The 10,436-nt window shown below is 36.0% G+C and overlaps 1 protein-coding gene across 2 annotated transcripts in view; it reads right to left on the bottom strand.

Moving 5' to 3' along the window:
* Positions 1-468: 468 nt before the first annotated feature.
* LOC124155181 overlaps positions 469-10,436 on the bottom strand; it is a 130,384-nt gene continuing 120,416 nt past the window's right edge. For both annotated transcript variants that reach the window (XM_046528901.1, XM_046528907.1), the window contains 2 exons: positions 3,357-3,479; positions 469-2,265 (listed from right to left, as the gene is read on the bottom strand). In XM_046528901.1, the coding sequence (XP_046384857.1) occupies positions 2,190-2,265; positions 3,357-3,479 (199 nt within the window). In that variant the 3' untranslated portion in view covers positions 469-2,189. The remainder of the gene's footprint in view (positions 2,266-3,356; positions 3,480-10,436) is intronic.

Raw genomic sequence — 10,436 nt, 5'->3', positions numbered from 1 at the left:
TACACTCCAGTGAGTGATCACTCGAAAACACAGTGAGTGACTCCAATTTTGAATTTAGTGAGTTTTAAGTTTTTTAAGCATTTTAGAGGTCATATGATCAACATTAGAACCCTGATAACTTGAATCTTGATATCTGGACACTCCGGGGAAAATTGACAAGCCTGACGCATTTTTTCCTCACACCCATAACTAATTTTTGAGGTGGCTCGGGCCCCATGATGTCAGCGCCACTGGTGTGAGTCATGAGTTTCTCAAAGAGTGAGTGTTGGTGACATTTATTTAGGGTTCTTCATTGACCCTCCAAACTTAACTATTCTCCTCTCCCTTTCATTACCATGTTGAATTTTTTGTGGTCCATTTTGTAAAATCATCCTCTGGGGAGCGACATGATCTATTTGGAGACCAATATCCATTTTGCATGATGAACCTTTTTACACACGTTTTATTTCATGACTAGGAGAAACCATCTACAAATTGATTAAAATTTTTATTTCACAAAATTTTCAGTCATTCTTAGCTCAAATACAACAAACAATTTGCATAGGTTTTATCAACAAGAATAAGATTTCAAAGTAAAAAAGTATTCACAGAAAATGATTTCTTTTCCAGAAATTATTCATAGGCAGCCCCTGATGCTGTGTAAAAAGAGATTTAATTATGGTAACATAAGTTTCAAAAACTAATTTAGTGCTGTAAATCTAATATGAGCTTCATTTGCTGAATGTTTAAGGCTCGTGAAATGTATTCAAATTAGAGTGATAATATTGCTTCAAGTATATTAATGGTACCCCATAATCCCTTTAAAAGGATAATACCCTTTGTTTAAAATGGTAAGCAACTACAATAGTGGCTCTTTAAACCGTAGTAGATGAAAAATGCAATGAACATAGCTACTCAAATATGAGGAAAAATATATTAGCTGCATTTGACTTGACATCTGATATTGCTCACCATACATCAAGAAATCATTTGTATTTGGCAAAAACAAAAGTCCAGCTTGACCTTTAATGCTTGAGTAAATTCCACTATGTGCAAATAACAAAACGTATGTGACTCTATGCCAATAAGTCTTCAATTTAAATAACTACTACAATTGATCAATGAAAGTTGATTTTATAAATGGCATCCTGAATAACTGCCTCTCATCATTGATGATTCCCGTTCACTTAAAACATTGAAAGTACCTATATCTATGGACTTCCCAAATGAAAATAAAAATTCACCATAAAAACCTCCATGTTACTGGATCATTGGAAAACGTCTTATTAAACTACATGTTTCACCCAATAACCCTCCTTACCACCAAGACCACTTTCCAATGCTAACTGAGGAAACATATATACGTCACCAATTACTGACCCGAATTCATAGATTGGAAAAAATACAGAGAGAAATACAGGGGCAACAATCGATTAATACAATTTACAATCATAGGTAGGGGTTAGAATTGACTTCCCAAGGTTAAAATTACCACACGTCAATCAATATATATATATATCAATGCCATTTGAAAATATGTAAATTAAAAACATCAGACTATAAAAATATGGATTTCAAAAGAAATCCTTACATATCCACTGTACAATATAATCTATATGCACATTAAATCTAATCTTTGTCCCAAATATACTCAAAAGCTCTTTGATAGCATTGGCAGTATGTCGTCTAAAAGGCCTATTAAATATTCATGCCAACATCGCATGAATTAAAAGGAAAGTATAAACCAATAAGGCAAAAAATTAAAATAATGATAAGTCAAATATTTTAAAACAAGGACATAAGAGGTAAAGTGCAAGAAAAAGTGGAAACGATCACAACTTCATAACAATACTGCAATACATAATAACACCCATAAATGATAAAATAAAGAAAATTTACAAAACCAATTCAGAGAACCATACCATTGAGATACACTTATGTTTTTTCTCATCTTTAATGACATTATCATTAAAATATGCTGTAATAAGATTTGTACTTAAAATTTGTTATGCCAACATGAAGACTCAATTAAAACTAACAGCCTTTAGTCTTTCCAACTTGGTCACATTTTTAGAAGCTCCACAGAAATGGATAATAATGAGAATTGTTTAAAAATATCACAATACTGCCTTTTGTACACAATGTAGACAGATGAGTAGACACATTCTTATGCATCCACATCAAATCCGTCATTAGGTATAACACAAAAATTAGCCCACTTTCCTTTTTGTTGGTTGATCAGCAGAGATTGTAACTCTGAGAAGTCCAGGATTCATCTCTTCATACCTAGAAGAAGAGCACATACAGAAGGAGTCACATGATGCGATAACGTCACTAGGATGTGAGGACAATAAATATGTAAATCCTATGACTTATATTATACATATTCATGGCAATTAGACCATATGAAAATAGCCCCAAATGATCTTTGATAGGGCATTTGGCATTCCTGAAACATTTTCAAAAGCTTACCTAAGGCATCATAAATGCTGGACCACTGTTGAATTAGGTGATCCATAAACACAATCGTAAATGCTTCAGGTATTTTATAAGCGTTATATTGTTAAATATTCCAAGGCATTTCACGGGCATTCTGGGAATGGCTTTTGTGCTGGTAAGGTTTCAATGGCCATCCTCAAATACTTATCCAAAATGGCCTTTGTAGCGCTTGCTGAGCAATGCAAACATACAAGCCAGAATGTAAGGGTTAATATTGCATTCCATGGATGTTAAACAGTAAGGTTCCCTTGGGTGTTACCTGCCTTATTGATTAAGTGTTCATGTAACTTACTCATTTTGGGAACATCCAATAAGCCAAATCCAATTGATACCAAATATATTAATGACCCCATTGATAAATTTTGGGAAATTACTGCAAGGAAATTAAATTACTCTGACTGGTCAACATGAACATTGGGGTCCATCTGTCCTCATTCATTATACATTGAAATCAGAGGCGTAACAGATAGAGGTCTGTGAAATTCGCGAGATGCAATATTGCGAAACAACACGAAATAATGCGAAATCGGTAAATAAAAACGAAATTTTGCATTTTTTGCAACTATAGGTGCCCCAATATAATGCATGCTCCAATGAAAGGAAGATGGAGTTGATGGCAAATGATTCAGTCTGAGGGGTGCCAGAAAAGACAGTTCATAGACAACTTATTTTGAAGATTAAACACAATCAGTCCAAGTAGGTGGACATAGAATTGCATCAAACAGAATGGCTACTATCTGGAAAAACTACAACACAGGCTTCGTTAAGTAAAAAAAATACAACTTTTTCTTGTTCAAATGAAGCATTGCATATAAATATGACTCAGGTAAGTACCAATGTAAATAGCAGTCACATGAAAGTAAATATTTGTTGCTTACCGAACACCTCTCATTTCAAGTTGTTTCTCGACAGCAGGTTTTATCCGTGGAATACCTCCAAGGCTATTAAGTCCTCGTCCCGTGACCAGAAACAAGGTCTTTGTTTTAGTTGGAATACTTTTCCTGGTTTGAATAAGTGTAAATAAGACGACAATTTAAAAAAATACAGATATGCATTGTGACTTCACACTTTAGAATATGATAAGTTTTAAAAAAAAATAAGTAAATTTTTATCAGTTCTGGAAGTGGCCCAGTAACTCTATTTTAATTACCAATTCAAGGCACTAATAGCACACATGTAAAAAGCAATCAATGTTTTGTACCAACATAAAATATTGATACAGTGGAACCTCAATCTATCACTTTCCAAGGGATGGACGAAAAAAATTATGACTGCTGGGAACCGATGAATTTGGGAAGGTTTGACAAAGTTGCCTATGCATCAGGAAATAGGATTTCGGCGAGTACCTAATTTCATATTCATCTAGGAATTTAGCTGTTTACAGGAATATTTGAAACTATGGAAACACTTTGGGCACATACTTGGTTTGCATAATATGTATCTCTTTCTAAGGAACATGACACCTTACAAAAAATGTTTCCACATTGACAGGAATCCATTGTAGCAGTTAAACTGATGTTAAAATTCTTATCAATCTGGCTCGATTTCAAGAACACATACTTAAGAAAGCAATGTGCATTTTATGCCTAAAACAACTTTTTGCCAGTGCAATGACTGGCTGTGAGATGGATCACATTGGCCAAAAATAGTGTATTATTTGAAATGTTTCTTTTTAATGTGCATATTTTTAATGCAATTGAGGGCACAATGTAAAGCGTGAACCATGTTGTGTTAATCGGCAGCGGCATGCCCAGCTGATCTTCGGCTTCATCTAACTTCTTGTTTTCACCAGGTAGCTCGCTCTACCCCCATTGCTACCATCATCAACAAAATAGGTAAACGGGAAAATGGTTCACCATACATGCAAAATACAAAACATTGTTCCTATGCAGCAGAATGTAGAGCAAAGAACAAGTGAAGTCTCATTTTTAAACCAAAATTTTAATACAGCCTTTAAAACAATTCAATCTTCAATTTTATGGCACCACTGTCACTATTGTTGGCGAGAGAGAAATGCAGCCATGTCATTATAAGCTAAGTTCCTCTGGGATTTGGCTCGAGACTGAGAGGAAGAGCGATTGGTGGAGCACCGGTATCTATCCTTATCACCAAAACAATGCTAGTAGGGATAGAAAAAAAATCGTCATAACTACAATTACTGCCTGAAGTTCTTGTAGAACCACCTTCCTGAACTCTTTTCACATTTATGATACATAAAATTAGGGCTAAACTGCCAAAAAAAACCATGCGAACGAAAATCACTATGTTTTCATAGATTTCCCAGAGACAAATAGGTAGATAAAAACGCCATCATTTTCCTGTGATTTCTCGCATATGTTTTATTCGAATAAGTTTAAATAGGTCATTTCTTCTTTCTCAGAGATTACTCTTAGAAAATGATGATAACCATGAGTATATCAATTGGTTGTTTTAAAAAATCATAAAAATTGTGCAACATTTTCTTTACCATAAATTCCGGAAACAGCCGGTACACATTTGTGCTCGTATTGAACCTATATTGATGAGTAAATTGACTGATAAATCGATATTGATATGACGATTAATAAGACATTTAAAGATTACTATAAGCACATTTTCATATTCTACAGTTGAAATTCTCTAAAAAAATTAGTTTGCTTTCAATTTCTTGTACCAATATACAGTATTTTTGTGTTAAATTTCGTGTGGAGATCCAAAGCATCGTCTGCTCCCTTAACTCTTGTCAAGTAATGAAGCGCACACTCTTCGCACTGAGAAATGCATTTGGATGCATCACGGCTGTAGAAAGAGAGGCGTGCGATGAATGTTAGAAGGTCAATGGCTGATAATAATTAAGTCACTTATGAATTTGGAGGTTTACACACTCAGAAAATACTTGGAAACGACTTGCGGATTGCTTCATGGCAAATAATTGAGATAACTACCCAGGAAAGCAACACTATATCAAGCATACTAACCAAATAGTTTATCTGTATTTTGCTTGGATGGTACTGGGGCTGGGAGAAATCGTCATGCCAAGGAGGGAAATGTGCTAAGGAGGAACGTACCAACCAAGTTCCACTGTATATGTATTTGGTCAAGTATCTCCCGTCTATCACTGATACAGTACAAATGCTGTGTTGTCTGGGATAACTCGTAAATTGTAACCTGACATTCTGTGTTCCGAAAAAAATGTCAGACCAACAACCAAGAAGATCAACAGCAAGGATATCGAGTTTCGCCAGAATGCGAATTCTCCATCATTTTTTACCAGCTACCGTATAAGAGCATGTAAGAGCTGCACACGTGTGAGAGACACACCCCTATCGTGAGCATCGAAGCTAAAAAATTTTTGAATATTTTTATCCTATCTTGCGGTGTAGCAGACGTATGCCTGGACTTTCGACAGTTATCAAAATTTCCTCTTTCAATATTTAAAATTTACGCAGCATTTTTTCAGCTACGATATGTATGGCACTCGGAGATATGTAGGTATTCACTTGTAGTCTTAACCTTATGATGCTTTCTAGGGATGGTCGGATCTGATACCTCGGATAATGCCCTTCACCTTCACTCCGGATCCAAATTTGTCGAAGAAATTGAATCTGAATCCGAAGTTTGAAATCAATGCAACGTCCCATTAGAGTGAGCAGAAAGGATGGTGAGCTCGAAGATATCTCGATAGATTTCAGCAATTGTATGATTGTATGACACACACGAGGTTCAAAAAAGAATGAGACATAACGTGACGCATATCTGACAGCATTTAAGATTTTTAAGCTTTAATTTATTGACCCAAAGATTTATAGTCGCAACAAGGCTACAAATATTCAACAGAGTCCAAACAGGACCATTTCTGAAGAAGCAAGCGTGACATGAGAGCATTCAAACAAGATGAGACGGACTGGAAACTTCAGGCAACGCAAACTGCATATATCACATTGCTGCGCCTTCACCCCTTTGCTTTGAAGGCAGCGACGTCACATGAAAGATCACACTTGTTCTTCCTTTGTTTCTTCGCTTGTAGCATTGTTGCTTGAAAGACGGAGGGAACCCACTGTACTGTACATAATGTAATGCAGTGTTGCATACGCGATTAATATGTTATTATTTTTTTTAAAAGGAAGAAAATCTGCAACTAACCCCAACACATATGAATAACACAGAAAATGAAATAAAATCGAAATGAATACAGGATTGGTAATTGACCTAGAGAAACGCATGAGAAAATATGCCGTGAAAGTAGGAAAAAGGCCCAAAAAAATCACCCAGGATAGACGTAATTTGCAATAATGAAAAAAGTTCCTAGAGAAAGAAATTCAAATATAACAAAATTAACTGAACCACCGCACTAAGATCATTTTTTTATAATGTAGTGAGTATGAAACGGGGATAAATATCTTTAATAAAAAAGTTAGTCTAATCATAATTTTTGTGATAGCAATAAAATAAGAATAAATTAAAAATGAAGGTAAAAAAAAAAACAAATTAAAAAAATAATCCACATGTAAGACATGATGATGATATTTACGATGAGAATAATGAAAAAGAGGTGAAGGAAATGAAAAGAAAAATCTCAACCTGCCAAATTGTTCCAAAAATAGCACTAAAGTAAACAAAAAAACACTAAAAATGAAGGAACACGTAGAACTAGAAACGGACACTACCACATTGCTGTAAGGTCACTCCCGAACTGCGGGAGGGTGAAAAAGTAACGTAAATTAACGTAAATTGTCCTTCAAAACTGCGCATTTCTCTACGTTTGGTATGCGATTACTATTTGCAGTATAAATGCCGCGTGATGCCCACTCATGGCAGTAAATTTGGTGTGTCCTCCATAGCAAAAAACCCTGTGCTATCTTTTCCATGTTCACCTCTGAGGTACCGACGTGCTTACAAGTAAGAAAAGCAAACAGGAGCATTTTAAAAATACATCACTAAAGGAGAAACTCCCCTGCCTGCTGCTTGTTTTTGACCCAGGGTTTCAGATGACTGACTCACGCTGAAAACCAAGGCCACTCAGTTCCCCTTGGAGTTGCGACCGGTGAAGGGGAGGAGGGGAAGATAAGAAGTTTGTGTAAGAGATGCATCCCCATTTTCAGCTGCAATTTCTGGGAAAAAAGGTGTGCCTCTTACACGTACTTATACGGTATTTCCTAGCTTAAAATGCTATGTCACATCAGAAATGCATCGTGTTTGGTCTCATTCTTTTTTTAATTATGTTCATATTACCAATATTTCAATCCCATAAAGGCATAATACCAAATGCCGAAAATCATTGCTACACACCTTTGGGACCAACAAGCGACTCATGCAGCAGTTGGCCTCCAAAAATAGGGAGAATTGAAGCCACATTGGCTGAAAAGGAAAACGTGGGCGAGAAAAAAGGAGGGGTAAAATACATTTCTATTATTCTTTTGTAAATGGATATTTTCTTTTGAAGCTAATGATATACGGTCTTCGTATCATGAACACTGCACGAAACATGGTCTGGGGCTTGTTGGGTGATCTTGGAGAGTAGGAAAGCATCTGAGGGGGGCCGAGGGCTGGTGGGAGGGGGGATAGCTCTGGGCTTCTCCCTATGGTTGTTCCATCTCTTAGGAAAGATTCACACCGAATGTCAGTCATTATTAGTCATATGTGATGCTAAGTAAATATGTACTTCGTTTCATTTTTGTAAAATGATGGATGCAGGAAAATAATACATCAGGACCATGATCTTCAAATGATCAAAGCGGAAAAACGATACTTCGAGATAGATGTGAGAAAAAATTACATTGTCTGTATGGAACTATATTTGGGACCAGGAACAGCGATCGGTAAATGCCAAAAAAAAATGATCAATGTGGGAACAATGGATTGAAGTTCCACTTGAGGTAGTTGTAAATTTGACCTTCTCATATCTAAGAAAGAATGGTAAACCCTTCACAACTAATATACAGTAAAACTTTGATTTTACGCAGTTGGAGGGACCAAAATATGGGGACTGTGTAAAATCAAAGTGTGTAAAATCAAGAGTTGGTATTGAGGAGGAGTATAGTTTTCAGGATAACACTTGCTCATTATTTTTAGAATGTTTAGCCATGCACTTTTGTATAGTTCTGATTTAAAGCCAGAACTGGAACCAGAAAAAGTCTCATATGTGAGGTTTTACAATAAAGGAGCATGAAATCCTTTTCGATCACGTCAGATATATGTTTCCCGGATTCAATTACTCATTTGGAGGCAAGAAAATGAAGCCTAATAATCTTATTATTAAACCCTAAACCGGGAGAAATTTCAGAATGGTGATACTAAATGCTTGCAGAGAAGCTAATTTTCGAAAATATTCTCATTAAAAGCAGTTTTCAGGAAATCCGTATAACCACCTGCAGACAAACAAAGATTGGAGATGGAAGAAATGAGATATCTGAGGATAGTCATCCAAATTAACCCCATTAACAGGGAACATTGCTAGTGACTAGTGACGGGAGAAGCAAGAAAGAAATTATCAGCAGAATAGCCCAGGCGAAGAGAGCATTCCACCAAAAGAGAGACCTGCTTACAGCGGGAAACTTAAATATGGAAGTAAAGAAACAATTTATAAGAACCTACATCTGGAGTATGCTCCTATACGGAAGTGAGGCATGGACAATGACTGCAGCGGAGAAAGCAAGGATAGAGGCCTTTGAAATGTGGTGCTACAGAAGAATGATGAAAATCAAATGGATCGACCGAGTCAGTAACGAGGAAGTCCTAAGAAGGGTAGGAGAGAAGAGAAGCCTCATGAAAACCTTAAGGTAGTTTGAGCGAAAAATCAATCATCATAGAATTCTATGATTTTTATCTCATTGTAAAGAAAAAGTCTTGATCTTTCCAGTGATATCATAATATACACCCCTTACCGGGCTAAATTCAGAGATATTTGTGAGCAAAGAGAAGCTGATTTACATGGCATAGATAGGAGCATATGCGCTTTGGCGACAGTATTTATTTAAAAAGAATTATTTCCCGTTCATAGAAATCGACGAAAAACTAACTGAGTGTAGTAAACTTCATTTATGAATTTTTGGTTGCATTAAAATTATAGGTCACCGGTAGTATAATTAAAATATAAAAGAAAAACTTTTCGTCGAACAGGCATTTCCTGCAGACGACCGGATGCCGGAAGATTCGGCTTGGCAACGCTGCTTTAGAATTAAACGTAAACAAACATGATCGCATACAAGGAATAATTGGAAAAGGAATAACTGGATATAATTGATTGCGTAAGAGTTTAGTGTACTGACTTTCCATATTGTCGCAGTAAATTCCAAGTACAAAAATTACTTCGTGGTGGACATTGGGAAGTGAAATATGAGACTCGCGATTCCTTATACTATTTGGGTTTCTGTAAACTTCGAATGAAGAGATTTCTTATGTGTACGTAAATATTATTTGGCATGCTTTGGGAGGAAAGATATTACCGATTTTACGCATACTAAAGGTGTCTGCGTATTTACTTTCACAAGTACGATTCTCCATCCGCATTAATGAACTTGCTATTTGTGATGAAATCGAGTGGCTCAAACCATCTTTTAGGTATGAGCCGTGCGTGAAACCTATTGAACAACGTTAACAGGTAGTTATTGACAAGTACTTTTCATATTTAAGTCAACGCAGTCCGAACCTTACATAAACGAAAGGACAGGATTCATGGCGAGATATTATGAGTGTAGTCATGCGTTTACACTTAAGTCAAACCACACATTTCGTTTATGGTAAAATTCTGTTGAATCATCTCCCTTTTGGAAATCAGAATTCATCCCACAATGCATAAAACCTACTAAATCTTGTTGCCTTAACCGAATTTGAGGAAACCTATCGAAAAAATGAATGTATAACCAGCCCTCCGAATATATTAACATTGGTCGACATCGATTTTAAATTACCTATGAATGCAGAGCTGACTACTAACCACGAAGCAATCAAACGAATCTAATCTTTAGATAGAACGTTAC

Source organism: Ischnura elegans, chromosome 1 (assembly GCF_921293095.1).
Source record: "Ischnura elegans chromosome 1, ioIscEleg1.1, whole genome shotgun sequence".
In the NCBI taxonomy this organism is placed as follows: domain Eukaryota; kingdom Metazoa; phylum Arthropoda; class Insecta; order Odonata; family Coenagrionidae; genus Ischnura; species Ischnura elegans.
The sequence above is the reverse complement of the archived record's forward strand: the minus strand, read 5'-3'. Positions and strand labels throughout refer to the sequence as shown.